Source organism: Canis lupus, chromosome 12 (genome assembly GCF_003254725.2).
Source record: "Canis lupus dingo isolate Sandy chromosome 12, ASM325472v2, whole genome shotgun sequence".
NCBI classification, from domain to species: Eukaryota; Metazoa; Chordata; class Mammalia; order Carnivora; family Canidae; genus Canis; species Canis lupus.
Window position 1 is genome coordinate 6907140 of NC_064254.1, and position 19128 is coordinate 6926267.

Sequence of the window (19128 nt, forward strand, 5' to 3'; positions counted from 1 at the left end):
GGGTGGCGCAGCGGTTTGGCGCCTGCCTTTGGCCCAGGGCTCGATCCTGGAGACCCGGGATCGAATCCCACATCGGGCTCCCGGTGCATGGAGCCTGCTTCTCCCTCTCCCTCTGCCTGTGTCTCTGCCTCTCTCTCTCTGTGACTATCATAAATAAATAAAAAATTAAAAAAAAAAAAAGAATATACATATATATCCTATATATCTCCAGAGAACCCTAATAATTTAGCTACAGACAATACTTCAAAGCCAAATGCATGGATGTGGAAGATGTCCATGACATATTTCTAAGTTAAAAATCAGCAGAATATGGGAACCCTGGGTGGCACAGCGGTTTACCGCCTGCCTTTGGCCCAGGGCGCGATCCTGGAGACCTGGGATCGAGTCCCACGTCGGGCTCCCGGTGCATGGAGCCTGCTTCTCCCTCTGCCTGTGTCTCTGCCTCTCTTTCTCTCTCTGTGTGACTATCACGAATAAATAAAAATTAAAAAAAAATCAGCAGAATATACTCTGTGTTACGTGACCCATTTATATAAGAGTATACAAATGAAAAGCCTGGAAGGCTATATAACAAACTGCTAACAAAGAGTCTCTCTAGGGAGTGGTATTAGGGAGGACTTTTGCTTTCTCATTATTTCAATTTTTTTTTTCCCCACAAAGGTCAAGTATTTCTGGGAAAAACAGTATTTCCATTCTTGAAAAGAAATTTAAAAGTCAGTAAAATCAAATTTCACACCAAGATGGGTGTGAGCAGCAGGGAAATCAGCAATTGCTTCACGAACATGGGAACATGAGACGTGAAATGGCAGCATTCTCTCCTCCCCTCCCCTCTCCTCTCCATTGCACTCTTCATTTTATTTAATTTATTTTTAGTTTCCTGAGAAGGTCTGGAGATGGTATGCTTGGTTGCTCTTCTTTTCCCTTGGCTCTGAGAGTTTATCCATGCCAAGTGGACCGTAAGTGACTAAAAGAATCAACTGCACATCAGAAAACTGGAGGGCCAGAAGTAACCTTAGGGGGGTCTAGTTCAGTGACTTAAAAAAATTCTTTTTTTTTTTTTTTTCCCTTTGGAAAAGCAAGTGCAGAAAGAGAGCAGAAACCAGAATTCTTGCTCTCTGAGAACGTGGTTTGAAAGACACTCATCTAATCTAATCCTATCATTTTCAGAAAGATTTCAGATTTTCTGCTCTTGGCCAGCTATATCATACATTCCTAAGTCTATACAGGTGACTTGGATTGCATCTTTTCTGGACTTTAAGAGGCTGAACAATTCCTGAATTAGGTAAACAGGACATGTTGTGACTGGGCAAAGTCACCGCTTTCTTTGCAGGTGAGAGATGCCCCATTTTCTCTTTCCTAGCAGCCCAAGGCCCTTTTTCTTTTTTAGGGTTACTAAACCTGGCTCCCATTCTCCCCAGGGGTCCAGAGTGTTGTATGCTTCTCTGTTCCCAGGAGAGGGAACATAAGGAACATAAGAAAGAGGAACTGAGGAAAATAACTTAATGGCAAGGCAAGGAGGCTTTGTTAAACTCATAGAATTAGGGTTGGGATTAGGTCTGGAATTTAGGATTACCTTTTACAGATAATGTTAGGATTAGGATGAAGATGGAGGCTAGGGTTTAGATTGGACATTGGGGCTAATACCAAGGTAGAATGAATGATGATGATGGAAGGTTTGAACTGGGAGTTAAAGCTGTTGGGTAAGAATTAGAGTGTGAGTTGGAGGACCATCTGTGCTTTCTCTCAGGTCTCCACAAGTGTCTCCTTTTGGCCATCTCTTGCAGTGCTAAGGTATTTGGACTCAGTAGTACCAAGAAAGCAGCCCTTGTGAGCCCCTGCCCGTGAGTACCATAGCTCTTTCCCACACAACCTCATTGCTCCTTCAAGAGCTCTGCCTGCTGAAGCATTAATGTTATCCTTTATTAGACCCTACTGAGCACATAGATGGCTCCTTTCAGGCCAATGGTGATTGCAAAGTACCCCCAAGAGTCACATCACAGGTTCATCTGGAATGTAATCGACGCTAGGAAATAGTCAAGACAATTATAACAAAAGCACTTCTGTCAATTACCCTATACTTTGGTACCCTACTTTGATGATGCCCTGAAATGTTATGTCTTCTCTGAGCTTTCAGCCAACTAAGTGGGCATGTTCAGGAACTGGTTCAAGGACTCTTCTGATAGAAACCTTGGGAACTAAGAGTGAAAAGTTAGCCAAGGAAGTAAGAGGAAGTAAATGAACACTGGTTCTCATTTATACAACTCAGTGTGAGGAGAAGGTTCACAGTGAGTTTCAATGTCTTCTAGGGAAGGTGAGAGTGATTAGACAATCTCCCGGGATAGTCCGAATAGGGTGCCAATTCACATATGGGGTTCACGTTGATTTTTTTTTTAATTCACCAAATATTTATTAATGTCTACCAAATGTGTCCTGGGCGTTGTATGCAGTGAGCAAACCAGACATGATCTTTGGAGAGAAAACACACAAATAAATATTTAATTATAAATCATGATAGGTTCTGCAAAGAAGAATAAAATGGGGCAACATAATTTTGGGGCTGGGGATCAAGCAAGCTTATTTGAGGGAATGCTGTTTGATTTTTAGGCCTGAAATACTTTAAGTAGGAGTTAATTTGATGGAAAATTTTTGAACATGTCCACTGTTCTTTATACTTTTTGATTTCAGGCTGCAATTTACTCTTTTTTTTTTGGTGTGTGGTAGACACCTTTTAGAATCTTTGCCAAGAACACAACTGACCTTCTTTGTGAACCAAAGGCTACAAGAATGAGCCTCTGGCAGTCATGTTTGCATTATAAAACAAAGAGACTTGACTGGCCCAAAGCAACTTTATCAAGAATAGACAACCTGACATAAATTTGACCAGTAAGGTTCTTCCCCCTGGTTACTGGGACTCATAGATAACTGATTAATTTCTGCTGGTTCTTGAAGTGAAGCCAGGGAAGCTTGAACAGTCACGTTCCACTGTGTTCCCCGAAAAGCAGTGAAAACACATCTGTAGAGTGACACAGAGACGGGAGAACACGTGACCAGAAAGAAAAAGAGATAATGAGAAACTAGGCTACTTGGCTTCTGTATTTTATTTATTTTATTTTTATTTATGATAGTCACACACACACACACACACACACAGAGAGAGAGAGGCAGAGACAGAAGCAGGCTCCATGCACCGGGAGCCCAACGTGGGATTCGATCCCGGGTCTCCAGGATCACACCCTGGGCCAAAGGCAGGCACTAAACCTCTGCACCACCCAGGGATCCTAGCTTCTGTATTTTATATCCCTCTTCCAGTCCTTCATGAGATCTATTTGCTCTCTGTGTCCTTGGGTTCTTTAAGATTATTTCCTTCAATAAATTACTAATTAATGATTTTTTGCATGAAGTTTCAGTGGTTTCTGTTCTTTGCAGATGAAAGAGGTTTGACTAAGAAGGACTTCTTATCAGATTAGCTCTTCCATTTAGCAAACATAGGCTGAGTTGGCTTCCATCCCACAGAGACTTGTGGATCCCACAGGCACACACATAATGCACAAACATAATAGTATATATAGAAATAAAATACCATTTGGTAATAAAATTAATCTAGGTAATAGCCTCCGAAGGTCTTGTATCCCCACTGGGTTGAGGGTACTCAGCAGCTATTTCTAAGAGCCAAACCTTTTGGAGCTAGGTTTTGTGATATCTTATCTTATATCTTTATATACATAAACATGTATATTTCTTGGTCCTATAACAGAGATTATGTGGGTAGAGGAAGGTAGGACCAATTTTGCCTTGTCAGAGGTACGGAAGGTACTGAAGAGAAAACAGGCCTGAAGGGGCAGTAGGAGTGTGCTGGGCAAGAGAGGGAAAGAGCAGTGGGGCAGAGGAGAATATGGGGCACAAGGCCTTAGAAAACCTTGTGCACATATTGAGTACTCGGAAAATGCTTGTTAAAATAAATAACTGGCAGACAGACAGGTAGGCAAGCAGTTTGGAATTTGACAATCAGTTTATACTGCATCTTCCTTTTGGTTTTCGGATTTTCTTTTCCATATATAAAAGATCATCAAGATGCCAATAGAGAAAGAGTCCCACTTAATCTTCATCTGTTAAACTTAAAGGCTGTAAGTCTTTCATGACTGTAGCAATTTTATGTCAGCTTAAGTGAAGATTTAAGGGCTGTGTGAGCCCAGTGGAAGCTAGGTGTGTTGTACGGTCTCATCCATTCTATGGATTCTTGACAAAAATATTTATTGAAGGCTTGTGAAAAATCACAAAGTTGAAACTCAGTATTACGAAAACCAGCACTCTCATTTTGGGGTGTGCTGGCTGTAAGGACTTGACTTCTGCAATCAAGTAGCAGCATCTCTAAGAGGATGCTAAGCTGTGATCTTTGCTCTTTAGAGGCCAAAGGAGGTGACACACACGTTAACAAGTCCACAGATCATGCACAAACATAACTGTAGCTATAGAAATAAAATAGCAACATTTGGTAATAACATTGATCTAGGTAATACCCCCTCTGAGGTCTCATATTCCCGCCGAGTTGGGCGTATACAGCAGCTTTTTCTAAGAGCCAGGAAAGCTTCCTGCAAGCAGCTGGCACCTGGACTTTCACCCACAAGGGTCTCAGCTGTGGGTCGCTTCTCCAGGAGATCATGGTACAAGTTTCCCCCGCGTTGAGACTGGTCATTCACAATCTCCTTCTGCTCACGAACGGCTGGAGCTCAGCACGGGTTCAAGATCAAAGACACAGAGTGCTAAACGCTTATTTTTTAGTGGCTCGAACTTCTTTTGGTTACATCAGTTTTCATCACGGATTCGGCCACAGCGCTCCCCCCAGAAACCAAACCCGTCCGCTCTAGAAAAAGAGGCTTTCGGGCGCCCGGGGGGCTCAGCGGTTGAGCATCTGCCTTCGGCTCAGGGCGTGATCCCGGGGTCCTGGGATCGAGTCCCGCATCGGGTTCCCTGCGTGGAGCCTGCTGCTCCCTCTGCCTGGGTCTCTGCCTCTCAGTGTGTCTCATGAATAAACAAATGAACCTTTAAAAAAAAAAAAAAAGAGGCTTTCCCTGCCAAGGCACAGGTTGTGGACATGCGTCTCCGAGGCTGCGGGCACCGACGAGAGAGGAGGGGCGCGGAACGTGACGGAGACGCTGCCCTCCCGCCCTTCCTGGGGCGGGGGAGGAGGGGGGAGGGGAGGAGGGGGGAGGGGAGAGGGGGGAGGGGAGAGGGGGGAGGGGAGGAGGGGAGGAGGGACGTTTCCCAGAAGTTCCTTCCAGCCAAGAGGAGACCAGTCGTCTGGGTGGAACTGAAGAGTGGGTCGGGTGCCGGGCCACTGGGAAGAGAGAGACTCCTAGGGGACTGGCAGTTAGCGGAGAAGAGGCCCCGCAGCAGCCAGTTCCGGGCCCTCCCTGCAGGCGAGGACCCCCACGGCCCTGCAAAACGCGAGGGCCACTTCCGGGTTTGGAAGCGCTCCCTCCTGGCCCCTCCCACACCCGGTTACGGGGTCTCCGGGCGCATGCGCTGCACTCGTCCGCCGCTCCGGGACCGGCCCGACTTACCCTAAACAACTAATCTGCTCCTCCCCCTCCCGCTTGGGCCGTACCATTCGTGTTTGGGGGGGAGGCAACGCGCCTCAGAGTAGTCAGAAGCCTGCTCCCCTTCTTCCGACGGGGAGAAGGTAAGTTTGCCTCAGATTTTAAAAGTCCCGAGAATACGGGAGCCTCAGAGGCCCGTCGCCGAGTGATAGCCCGACGCGCTCGGCTCAGCGCAGAGCCCAGTAGCCTTCCTTTGAGGAGCGGAACAAAGTGGCACGCCCGGATCCCAGCTGATCAGCTGCTGGGCTTTGGCGGCGGCTCCCCCGGGCGAGACCATTGTGACTCCTTGGGAGGGGTGCGTGAGGAGGGGAGGGGGCGGAGCGGCCATTGTCCGGTCAGCGCAGCCTCCGGGGGAGGGGAGAGTGACGGAGCGAGCGGGTCCCAGGGCTTCCCAGCGGCCGCTGCTACGCCAGAGCCGGCGGGGGCCTCAGGTGCGTCCCGGCGCCGCCGCACGGGACACCGCTCTGGCTGCGAGCGGCGGTGGGAGCCGCCGAGGGCGCCGGGTCTCCCCTCGTCCCCCGCACGCCCCTCCTCCTCGGCTCCCCTCCCTCTGCTCTCCGCGCCTCCCCCGGCCCCCCCCGTCTCTGCAGGCCGAGTGGTGCGGCCCGCCTCCAGCTGACCGGCCTGGAATCCCGGCTCGGAGCCCCGGACTCGCGCCCGCCCGCGCGCCCGCTCCCTCCCCCTCCCCCCGCCCCGAGCCCCCCGCCGCCGCCGCCGCCGCCGCCTCCGCCGCCGCCTCCTTCGAGCGGGGCCCGGGCCCAGCCGCCGCCGCCGCCGCCGCCGCCGCCGCCGCCGAGCTCCGCCGCCGCCGAGCACCATGGGAGACGCCGGGAGCGAGCGCAGCAAAGCGCCCAGCCTGCCGCCTCGCTGTCCCTGCGGCTTCTGGGGGTAAGTGTCCGGCCGGGTGGGGGCGGGGGCGGGGGCCGGGGGCGCGAGCGCGGGCGCGGGGGCTGCCGGCCAGGCCTCGGGGCGGCGGGAGGCCGGAACCCTGGGGGCTGGGCCCGAGCCGGGCCTGCTGGGAGGGGGCAGGGGCCGCGTCTCGGGGAGGGGCGCTGGGTGGGGAGCCGGAGGTGGGCAGAGGAGGCCCTGCCCGGGGTGCACTGCCACCCTCCGGGACCCTCCTACCTGGGGTTTGGGGCCGCCGGGGCCGCCCGGGCCGCCCGGGCCGCGGGGGAGGGGGGCAGGGCAGCAGGAAGGGATGAGGGGGCGGTGTTGGCACCTCCGGGTGGAGCTGGGGTGCCCCTCTCCCTTGGCATGTGGAGGCGGCCAGCCCTCCCCCCCGCCTTGGTAGGAGTTGGTGCCCAGGCACCAGGAGGGTATTTCCTCTGACTTTTTCACCTCCTCCCCCTCCCGGTCCCCCAGAGACTTGCATCATCACTTCCTAAATTATATCCCAGTGCCCTATTTGCTTTTAGGAAGCTGTTCACACGTCACCCATTAAAAAAAAAAAAAAAAAAAAAATCCAGCCCGGAACCCAGGCTGGGGTAAAGTTACAAGATTGTGGAGGTCTCACCTTTATTTCAAACACATTTCAGAAGATTTGTAAAATTTCCCTGTCAAAACCCCCCCAAAAAAAACAAAAAATAAAACTCAAGGCAGCCTGGCTTGGGAACGTGAGAGCCAGTTTGCTCAATTGGCTCAGATTCCTCTCTCTCCCTCCTTTTTTTTTTTTTCTTTTTTCTTTTTTTTTTTTTTTGATGATAAAAATATTCACATTGGCCAGCCTGCATTATTACTTAGCCATCTTGTGTTAGAGTGAAAGAATATGAGGTGGGAAATCAACTTTTCCACCACCTATAGTTATATTTTAAATTCTCCTCGTAGGGCTTGAGTTTCATGAATTACCACCCCTTTTACCTAACAGGTGCCTCCATCTTACCTTACAATTCTAATTGTATCATAAGGAAACCAGAGACTTTAAAGGAATTTTGTGATTGAGCCCCCTTTTTAAAAAATTTTTCCAAAGACCTAGTATATTTCAAGGTACATATAGGCAGTAAGGAAATGATTATTTCTGAGAACATCTTGGGAAAATGTATTGAACTATTTTATTTTTGCTACTTCTCAGATGTTAAGAATGGCCCAGGTACAGATTAAGTCTGATTTTGGGGAGTGCAGAGAAAGATTAGAAAGTGGATCTTAATGTAGTTTTCTGTGGAATTTGCCCGATTCAAGGTGGTGACAAAGAAATAGATGGTCATTTTCTCATCTTTCTGCCTTTTCTTTCTCAAGAATTCCTGGTGGAAAGATGTTAGTCAAAAATAAGTTATGGTATTACCAAAGTTCTGAAGATGTGAAAATATTTTAGGTTTTATAGCCTTCCTAATAAGTGGACTGTCTGCTAAGCACTTTCAGGGACAGTCTCATTCCCACAGAATTTTAGATCCATTATCTCTTTATGGATGAGGAAGTTGAGGCTTAAGAGGGTGGATAGCTTGCCCCTTGCTTACTGGGAGCTTAGGGTGGAGCTGGTGAGCTCTTCAGAGTGCTTAGTACCATCACGTTTATGACATCAATCTGCTGCTCTGGAAAAATCTGGAGTCACAAGCCTCTGATTGTAACTCATAAGAAGACATGTGGCTCAAAGAAAGTAGCTGCCAGTGGCAACTAATGCCCAGGATGTATCAGAGGCTTGTTTCCTGGCAACGTGTGTATGTCCTTGGGACTATTATTGTGCGTGGAACCCTTATTGAAAGACTTAGAGCAAGATGTAGAAACTAAGGAAACGGAATAGCCTTTTACTTTTAGCTAGCAGAGTTCTGAATGATGCCAAGAAAGTTTGATACGTGCAGGGAGGCATAGTTAAATCCATACCATACTCGACCCATAAGCAATCAGGCCTGCTTCTTTGATGGTCTCAGGCCCTTTTTATGAACTGCAGTTTGCCAAATAGGAGTTGTGAGCACAAAACTAATATTTTTATGTTGAGAAGTGTTCTTCTTTTTTTTAATGTGTAACGCTTTAACCTTTTCAAAAGCAGTTTGTGGGTAGCTGTGTAATTTGCATTTTATACCAAAGTGTCACGATATTGCTGCCTAGTTTTATCATAACTGGCTTTGAGCATGTGTGTTCCTTAGTGTATGGGTCACTTCCATACTATGTTCATTAAGTAAACTTGAATATATTCAATAGATAATTGAGTGCCTGTGATATAATGGTGGACAAGGGGGCACTGGCCCCATCTGGGGACAGAGGGCATATGGAAGTAAAGTGACAGAATAATGTGTGTTAGCATTGGTACAGGGTACTCTGGGAGGAGCACTTAGCCTAGTTGACGTGGAGGTAGAGGAAAGTAGCCTGGAGGAAGTGACACTAGCCTACACCTGCCGGAAGGATAGGAGAGAATGGAAATAGAAGAGTTTCTTCCAGGCGGAGGGAAGAGCATGGGTGAAGGCCTGGAAAAGACAAAGAGCACTCTACATTTCAGGAACCAAAAATTCATTGGGGTGGATTGGTAGATTGTGAGGGGGGATCGGCTAGAGATGGTGAGAGCAATTGGTAATGGAGGGCTCTGTAGGTAAGGCCTAGGTCTTTGGACTTTTATCTTGAGTTCTTTTACTAAGAACTATGGAAGAACCTTGAGCAGATAGTGATGGGACTTTCTTTAATGTAGAAGATCGGATAGTGTTGAGAGTGGGTATGATTGTATCAGTGTGATGTTTTTTATGTTCATGTGGTGTTGCCAGAGGTACAGAAGTCTTGTCTGGAAGAGTAACCCAAAATAGGGATGATTATGTGTAGTAGCCAGGGAGAATGGAAAGACCTAGGTAGATGTGAAAGCAATTCAGGAGCTATCTTTTGCCTTTTCCTTTGATGAAAATGAAGGTGAGTGTGTTACCTGAAAACTTTAGTCAGCATTGCAGTCTGTGGAAGCCGTAGGTCTCTAAAATCAGCTAGCCACGGCCCACACCCAGATCTTTGCAGAGGAGCCTCTCGGCAGAATGTTCTGGCATTATAGTAGACTAAAGGCAGTTCCTTAGGATTGCTCTTCTCTCTAAGGACTTGGGCTGCTGGACTTGCTGCCTGGCATTGTCCAGTCAGGACACCAGGGGCTTGGTTAAATAGAACTGTGAGGTCTTGCTTGTTGGAATGCAATTAGAAAGTGGAATGACAGGAGCATACAGTGCAAATGTGAGAGTGCTTGAACAAGTAAAGTTTCTACTTCTCCTCTCTCCTCCTCTTGGTTTATATTGTATAATTGTGTGCAGGTCATTAAGTTACTATTTTATAGAGACCATCTCTCCACTGGGAAATGTTGCTACCTTGGAAATTGTTGAAGATTTACCTCTTTATAAAAGTTGGAAGGTGTTTGCATGGTGTATACAATGTTTTTATAGTTAATGATCATAAACAGTTTTTTTTTTTTTTCCCTCAGATATGTACTTACAACTTTTAGTGAAATGGGAGCATTTTCTTGGCTCATTTTTAGGCATTCTGTAATCATGGGAAAAACATATTAGTTTGTAATAGTCAACTCTGGAGTAAAATAGTATTTAAGTTGCAATGTATTCATACACAAAAGCCCTTTTAAACTACACAGATATTATTAGTTGAAGTTACATTTTACATTATTTAGACATTTAAAATGTACTGATACATGTAAATTCACAGGTATTTTCAAAAGTTGTTGAAAGAGCAGACAATATTCCAAAAAAGAGAGAAAGAAGACTAAGACACTAATATGCTGAATATATTGCGGGATAAATAAAAAAGGATAATTAGGGGAAAGATGGATTTCTTAAAAAATCTATATTAAGTATAAAAATCCAATCACTGATATTTAGCTCTTATAATTGGAGACAGTCTCTATTGTAATATATGGAAACTTTGGAAACTACTATTTCTTTATTTTTTAAAAAATATTTTATCTTTATTTATTCATGAGAGACACAGAGAGAGACACAGAAACATAGGCAGAGGGAGAAGCAGGCTTCCTGCAGGGAGCCTGAAATGGGACTCGATCTTGGGACCCCCTGGATCACGACCTGAGCTAAATACAGATGCTCAACCACTGAGCCATCCAGGTGCTCCTGGAAACTACTATTTCTTTCATAAATTATTTTATTTTTTATTTTTTTTAAGATTTTATTTATTTATTCTTAAGAGAGAGAGAGAGAGAGAGAGAGAGAGAGGCAGAGACACAGGCAGAGGAAGAAGCAGGCTCCATGCAGGGACCCGATATGGGACTTGATCCTGGGACTCCAGGATCACACCCTGGGCTGAAGGCAGGCACTAAACTGCTGAGCCATCCAGGATCCCACTTTCATAAATAATTTTAAAGTATAGTTGACATAAATGTTTAGTCTCATATTTAGGGCATAATGGAGTATTTAAATATGGAATTTATTTGGTAAACTATTCATTGTTTTTGATAAAAAATAAGCTCTTGTGTCATAAATATATGGATACAGTTTTTTAGAGATATAGATAATATCAAAGGTATTTTATCTTTGGTCTATTCTGTTGAAGCATTTTATTCACTAACTATATCTGCTAGATAAAAATAAATAAATTTTTAAAAATGGGGCTAGGCAGAGATCAAGAGTAATGTCACTAACTGTATTCCATTCCTAAAGATGTTACTAGTAGAAAGTTGATTGAAAATATAAGATGATTTGTTTTATTCCATTTTACTTTTGGGAATCACAAAGTATTGACTAGTTAACTTAAATAGAATCACTATATATTTTTTTCCTCCCTCTGAGCCCAGGCCTTTGGAATTGATGTAGAACTCTGTTTCTGTCACTTTGTGAGTTATCTGGCTAGTGTGCTTGGCTCCGAACAGTGTGTGGCCCTGGATTCTTCGGTCTCAGGCTCCCAATTAGAACATGTTGCCACACTTTAACCAACTTAACCTGGGCTTTCAAGTTCAAGTGAACACAGCATGAATTACTAGTTAATCAGTAGAATGTTTATTCCAGTGATGTCACTAATTATCCCTTGATTATAAAGTCCCCTTAAACAGTCCCTTAAAAACAGAACCGCTCATTTGTGCAGTTTTACTTTGCGTCTTTGAGTATTGTGCACACCTGAAGATGTGACATGATGTAATAAAGTGTTCACCGTCTGTATGTTTATCTACTTGCCCCATTTTCCTGATTACATTTGGGTATTCAGAAAACATAAAATTTGTCCCATTGATGTGATGGAACACAGGGAGATAATTTTTAAAAAAAGATTTTATTTATTTGAGAGAGAGCATATGAGCACAAACAGTTTTTGGGGGTGAGGAGGCAGAGGGAGAAGCAGACCCCCTCTCCCCCACACTGAGCAGGGAGCAGGATGCAGGGCTCAATCCTAGGACTCTGGGATCATGACTTGAGCCAAAGGCAGATACTTAACTACTGAGCCACCTAGGCCCCATTTTCTTTCTTTTCTTCTTTCTTTCTTTCTTTCTTTCTTTCTTTCTTTCTTTCTTTCTTTCTTTCTTTCTTTCTTTCTTTCTTTCTTTCTTTCTTTCTTTCCTTCCTTCCTTCCTTCCTTCCTTCCGTCCTTCCTTCCTTCCTTCCTTCCTTCCTTTCCTTCTTTTCCTTCTTTTCCTTCTTTTTTTTCCTTCTTTCTTCCTAAGAAATCATGGTCTTTGTTTTATACTGGTTTGAGGCGATAGCTTTTTAGCGTCAGATCCAGTTAACTAACATACAGGACATATAACTCTTGGTATTATTCTTTTCTCCCATTCACCCTGCTTCTGCCTAAAAAGGAGAACTCAGTACTGAAAAGTTTTGACTAAAAATCTCTTCTTAATCCTTAATGGTATTAAACTTAACGTTAGTTTTCATCGACTAACCTTTCCTAGACACAGAAATCAGAGGGCTGTCTTTTTTTTTTTTTTTTAGATTTATTTATTTAGAGAGAACACAAGAGCTTGAGCATGAGCATGAGTGGGAGGGGCAGAGGAAGAGGGAGAAAGAATTTCAAGCAGACTCTGCCCTGTGCATGGAGGTGGAGCCCGGCACAGGGCCCTATCTCATGACCCTGAGATCCCAACCTGAGCTGAAAACAAGAGTTAACTTGCTTAACTGACTGCACCACTCAGGTGCCCTGGACTAAGAATCTTTTGAAATGAGTAAAGTTATTAAAAAAACAAAACAAAACAACCCAGCATGTTAGATATTATTTACCAAGAACAGAGTACTAAGACTGTGAGAACTAATATAATTTGGATTTTTATTAGATCATAAAAGGGTTGTGTGTGTGCAAATTGATTCAGAGTTTCAGAATCCTATAATCATAAATAAAGATTGAGGTTAAACATTCTTTTTTTCTTTTTGAAGGAAGGTAAAGCTTGGTATCTCAACAAAGCCATGCATAGGAGGTGACTGGTCACAACCCAATACTTGTATAATTTTAATGAAACTCTTGAAAAATTGTCTAGATTGAAGCTTGTTGGGTGTTGTGGGACTTGTGTCATAGCGGTTTGTAAAACACTCCAGCTGGGTGGGTGACACTAATATCACTCAGTTCTGTAGAGACTCTGACATCCAGACTGATCATGTTCTGGACTCGGTTTCTGTATAACAGGATTAGGTTGGTGAATGAGATATTTTAGAAGAAGAAATTTACTGTGTGTGTTAAATGCAGTAGAGACGTTAGCAACTTTGTTTTAAAAACCAAAATCCAAGAACATATTCTAGAATTGTGCTTGGCCGTATGGTAGCCACTAGCTACGTATAGCAATTTAAATTCATACTAATTAAAATAAAAAATTCATTTCTTCAGTTATGCTATCTACATGTTAAGTACTACTAGCTCAGTAGTTAACCTTTTAAGGAACACAGGTATAGAATAGTTTCTCCTCCCAGAAGGTTCTTCTGGACAGTGTTGACAGAAGAACACTGTTGAAGAACCTGTTGACCTGATAGACAACCAGGATTTTCAAGGCAATTTTTTTTGTTGTTGAGATCTAATTGACATTCAAGCTTATTTTCTTTTTTTTTTTTTTAATTTATTTATTTATGATAGTCACACAGAGAGAGAGAGAGAGAGAGAGAGAGAGAGAGAGAGAGAGAGGCGGAGACATAGGCAGAGGGAGAAGCAGGCTCCATGCACCAGAAGCCCGATGTGGGATTCGATCCCGGGTCTCCAGGATCACACACTGGGCCAAAGGCAGGCGCTAAACCGCTGCGCCACCCAGGGATCCCTCAAGCCTATTTTCTTATGAGTTCTGCAGACCCCTGTTTTCTTGTCTTTTGAAAATGAGAGACTTGTTTAATTTAGCTCTAAGTTTCTCTCCAGCTCTAACATTTTATTTCCATTGGGGGAAGCAATGCTGTTGTTAGTTCAGATTACTGGAACGTGTTCCTTTGATCAGTTTTGAGAATTAAGGTGTCACTACCAGTTAGTCCATAGTTTGTTTCCATATATTATTTTTCATCTTACCTTTTTTTTTTTTTTTTTAAAAGATTTTATTTATTCTTAGAGCGAGAGAGAGAGGCAGAGACACAGGCAGAGGGAGAAGCAGGCACCATGCAGGGAGCCTGATGTGGGACTTGATCCCAGGTCTCCAGGATCACACCGTGGGCTGCAGGCGGCGCTAAACTGCTGCGCCACCGGGACTGCCCAGTGAGAGACTTTTTGAAAGATATTCACCGTTGGACTATGACTTTTGTGGAGGAATAATATTTGTTTTTTACAAATGTAAGTCTCATATGGCAGCTTTTGGCACGTGATTGGGGATATGTGCATTGGATTTTCCAATAAATTCAAGTTCCCGTGTACAGAAGAAAGTGGAATGTATTGGAATATCCAGCAGCAGTGGACAGAACAACTGTGATGCACCAGGCTGAGGGAATGGTACAAGTTGAATGAAAATGCCGTGTCATCCTTGAGACCAGGGTGCAGAGCTACAAACAGTGCTGGACATCTGAAGTTGTGGCTGCAGCTGTTGACCAGAGGAAGAAAGAATGCAGTAGGAAGGTGCAGTACTAGATTATTGCATCTATTCATTCAGCATACCAGATGTCTAGTATCATAGGCAGGTGTGATTAGGGCAGAAGAGTGTCCTGGGAGAGGTTATTGATGCAGCTTCCTATCACCATGGCTGTGGGTGGTTGGTAGGAATGGGAGCAGACCACACCATACCATTTTGTGTTTTTAATTTGTAGACAGGCTCTATTTAGACTCCCTGCTGCCTCAGTAATGACCTGGCAAAGAGTGAGGTTGGTGATGTACTTGGGACCTTTTGGGGAGTGCCTTTTCTCATTTCTTTTTGCTAAAGTGGAATGGTATGGAGTAACAGCTGTCTTGTCATGTCTTGGACTCTTAACAGACTGGTAAGTTGAAGTGCATTTATATAAATCACACTCTCAGCCACACTTCCTGGAAGGAGAAGTATTCTGACCATTCAAAAATATCACAAATACTCTTCCCACAGTCAGGTTCTTGTGCCAGACATTTGATTTTCTCTTGTGTGTGTATGTTGGTAGAATTTCTGAACACAGAATGAGGTTTCTGTAGTTTATGGTAGCTGGAAGAATGGGGGCAAGAATTTGGAGAACATAGATTGGGTGGAGGGCTTTGCTGAGCATGTCTGTGCTTTCAAAGTCTGCCTATTTCAGGTCATTGTTTTTCAGTTTTCAACCCTTTCTAGAGTACCTTATATAAATACATGTGGTGGCAAGTTATGGCCTGAAACATGTTTTTTAAATGTAACGAATGAGATACAAAGTAGATTAAACAATACAGTCATTTTTTAGACTGGCCAGAAATATATTAACCAGCAAAAGATAATAAAAAATAAGCTGGAGATGGGAAAAGGTGTGATATATTTCAGTGTAAATTGTTTCTAGATTTACGATTTCTAGGTTTTTGTGCTTGGGGAGACTTGGATGGTTGGTATTACTTGTTTTCTTCAGTTGCCACTGAAATCCAGAAAACCAGGTTTTTCAAGTGTTTGTGTTTGCCTATGAAACTTTGTACGTGTATGTAAAATCTTCACAGTATATGACTTTACATGGTTTTATGTAGTTTGCTTTTCCTTTTCTCTTTTAATATAACAAAGCTGTGCTATTCACTTTTAAAAATAAAGGAGTGTTCTTGATGTTGATCTTAGAAATGTTTGCTTAGGGGAACTTTTGTTGATTGGGGTACATGCTTATGTAATCTTTGAGGCTTGTATTCCTTGTTTCTGTGGATAAGTCACTGTTAATTAGCTCTCTATGTCATCCATGTCACCTTCTCCCTATCCCCCCCACTCCACTGCCAGTGAGAGGTGCTCAAACCATGCATTTTATTTGTAAGGCTAATCTTTTTTTTCAGTGCATATTGGGTAGGATCTAATTAAGGCATGGTTGCTGTGACATAAATGATACAATCTTGAGTAAAGGTATGGAGATTGCATGGTATATATGTGAATCTCTTGGATTCATGGATTAATTTAGAAAATGATAGGCACAGTAAAACGTGTTCTGTGGAAGTGTGTGTCCACATTTTCTTACTCTTGATTTTAAACTGGATAGTGACTACGTATTCTAATCTCTTAGTTGAAAGCCCTTAGATTTATATGAATAGTTTTCATTACTTACATTGTATGTTGTTTTGATTGGAGCTAGAAACTAGGAAGAATGGACTGTGTTGGTTTTGTGTTTATTTTTTTTATTTTTTTTATTTTTTAAATTTTTATTTATTTATGATAGTCACAGAGAGAGAGAGAGAGGCAGAGACATAGGCAGAGGGAGGAGCAGGCTCCATGCAGGGAGCCCGATGTGGGACTCGATCCTGGGTCTCCAGGATCACGCCCCAGGCCAAAGGCAGGCACCAAACCACTGCGCCACCCAGGGATCCCTGGTTTTGTGTTTAAATTTGGGGTGCAAAAAGTCACCAGACAGATCTGTATCACACTAGATTTGGGGGTGAGTTGGAAGAGGAAGGACACAGAAGGTGGTCAAGGGGAAGATGAGTGAGGGGGATGAAGAAAGGGAAATGTGGATGGAAGTGGAGTGGTGGTAGTTAGGAGTGAAGATGCATTGCGGTCACTAGTTTCTAGTCAAAATATGAGAGGTGGCTGCATCTGTAAAGAAACTAATGTGAACAGGTGGGGGCTGGGATTAAAGAAAACATGCTGTCTTCTCTTGAAGTGCAGGGCGTGAGTCCCCTAGGTTCTTGCAGGGTAGTGCAAAAGATCATAGGATACGAGCTGTGGTGCACATTATAAGCTAAAGTTTAGTGGAAATGTAGCAGCTCTCAGCAAATTGGTGTTCTATCTGTTAGAACCCCTTGGGCTCTTTCTAAGCTCAGAGACACCTTTTCAGCCAGTTGAAGGATGGTGCTTCATGGTGTCTTTTTGCAGCGGGCCTCAGAGACTCCATCTACTTTCTTTCCTTTATTGGTATTGCTACATTCTGTGAGATGAATTTTTCTTCTCCCTTCGCAATCCCTGAGTCCGATAGAGAGTTCAGCAAAGTTTCACCCATCTTTACTTGCTGTTCACTAGCTTTACTTGCTGTTCTTGGAAAAACAACTCTCATAAGCCCTTCTCTTTTGAAAGATTTTGCAACTAATACTTACTGGGAGGTTACGTTAAATGTTAAAGAATTTAATAATAGTGCTGCCTGGGGAATAAGACCTTTCTTGTTTGCTGAGTGGCTAATGAAAGGTCCCCTCTCATCCAATCCAGAGTCTTCCAGTGAAATGCTAATCTCTTCTCTCCAGAAAACCAACTGAGTTTGGTGGCTAGGCATGGGCTTTGGAATCAGAATCCTGAATTTAAAACCTGATTTTAGGTAGTTTACCTCCCTGTCTCTTTATCTTAAAATAAAATAAAATAAAATAAAAAAAAATCTTAGGGTTGCTTTGAAGTTTAGTGAGCTCTAATGCCTGTCAAGTTGTTGGCACAGTGCCTGACCATGGTAAATTACATTTATTAAAGGCTAACTTCTCAGCCTTGAATGAAGGAACATTGGTGGTAGATTAATAGATGCAGAACTATCTTAACTGGGCAATTTGCATTAATGGCAGTCTACATATCAGTTCCATATAGTAAGTTGATGAGGTTTCTGACTAGTCTTTGGCTAGTTTGCCTTTTTCCAAGGCTTGTCTCTTGTTAGTAAGCATTTGTTGAGGACTCTGTTGTGGTCTTGAGCTCTGTTAGACATGATATATACCCTGCTCTGGCTTTTGCCCTAAGAAAGCTCATAGTCTAGAAGGGGAGGCATATCAATAAACTGGCTAAACACCATGAGGAAAGTGCTTTGGGGGATCATCACAGAGTGATGTGAGCACTAACAGGGCATCTCACTGAGACTGGGAGTGGAGGATGGCCAGGAGGGCTTCTATGAGGAGATGGTGCTTAAGCTAGGTATAAAAAGCAGGGGGAACAGCTTGTGCAAAGGCAGAGAGGAGTGAGAAAGCATAATGAATTTAGGGGATTGCAGATACAGCTCAGTATGTTAGCTGTAGTATATGGCAAGAGGCAAGATGAAACTGAGGGGATGAGGAGGGGCCAGTTATGAACATACTTGATTGCCATGCTGTTGAGTTGATTTTTATCCTGGTTGCATTGGGACCATTTAAGGATTTTAAGGATGGATGACAGATGATATTTATGTTTCAAAAAATAACTGGCAGCAATGTGGAGGAGAATTGGAGGTTATAAGCATGGAAACAGAGTCTAGCTAGATCATTTAAAACCTTTTTTTGGGGCAGCCCCAGTGGTGTAGTGGTTTAGCGCCGCCTGCAGCCCAGGGTGTGATCCTGGAGACCCGGGATCGAGTCCCACATCGGGCTCCTTGCAGGGAGCCTGCTTCTCCCTTTGCCTGTGTCTCTGCCTCTTTCTCTCTCTTTCTGTGTCTCTCATGAATAAGTAAATAAAATCTTTAAAAAAAACAAAAACAAAAAACCTTTTTTGGGCCATGGATCCCTTTGACAATTTGATGAAGACCATAGACCTCTCTCAGCATAATGCATAAAATAAAAATGCTTAGGATTATGAAGGAAACCACTTAGATCTTAATGCATTTGTAGTATAGACTGTAGGTTTTTTGGACCCAAGGTAGAGCAACTCTGAGTAAATCCTCTAGTAGGAAAGCTAAGAATGAATATAAGCTGAAATATGGGTATTTTGGTCTATTCAGGCTGTTAAAATACCACAGACTTGGGTGGCTTATAAACAGCAAAAATTTATTTTTCATAGTTCTGATGGCTGGAAATCCAAGATCAAGGCACTGACAGATTGTGATTCTGATGAGTCTGATGTGAGTCTTTCTCATTGATAATGCTATGTTCTCATTATAACCTCATGTGGTGGAAGGGATAAGGGATCTCTCCAGCCTGTTTTATAAGGGCACTAATCCCATTCATTAGGGCAGTGCTCTCCCATGGTCTAATCACCTCCAAAAGGCCTCAACTCCAAACAGCATCACACTGGGCCTTAGGATTCAATGTGTGAATTTTGGGGGGACACAAACATTTCAAATGATAGCACTGGGTCAGTGAGGTCTGAAGAGGGGGCTTGAATATAAGAGCAGAGATGGATTGAATGGGGAGGTGGGAAGGTGGAATGGGGAAGAGAGGCAGTAAGATTTCTGACCTGTGC

General features: G+C 43.8%; 1 protein-coding gene and 1 long non-coding RNA gene across 7 annotated transcripts in view; one reads left to right on the plus strand and one right to left on the minus strand.

Moving 5' to 3' along the window:
• Positions 1 to 4234: 4234 nt before the first annotated feature.
• LOC112641525 (uncharacterized) lies at positions 4235 to 5742 on the minus strand. Its single transcript, XR_003124683.3, has 2 exons — positions 5606 to 5742; positions 4235 to 5040 (listed from the first exon to the last, which is right to left on the minus strand). It is a non-coding gene; the product is annotated as an uncharacterized LOC112641525 (long non-coding RNA).
• The window catches only part of ZFAND3 (zinc finger AN1-type containing 3), a 320017-nt gene continuing 306436 nt past the window's right edge, over positions 5548 to 19128 (plus strand). For 2 of the 6 annotated variants that reach the window (XM_049092558.1, XM_025418640.3), the window contains exon 1: positions 5548 to 5680. Coding sequence is in view for 4 of the 6 variants with exons in the window: in XM_035697349.2 (XP_035553242.1) it covers positions 8172 to 8248 (77 nt within the window). In the remaining 2 variants the exon portion in view is untranslated. Of the gene's footprint in view, positions 5681 to 6334; positions 6486 to 8144; positions 8249 to 19128 lie in introns of those variants that run through there. The other 4 variants (XM_035697349.2, XM_035697350.2, XM_025418637.3 and 1 more) reach the window with 3 other exon arrangements.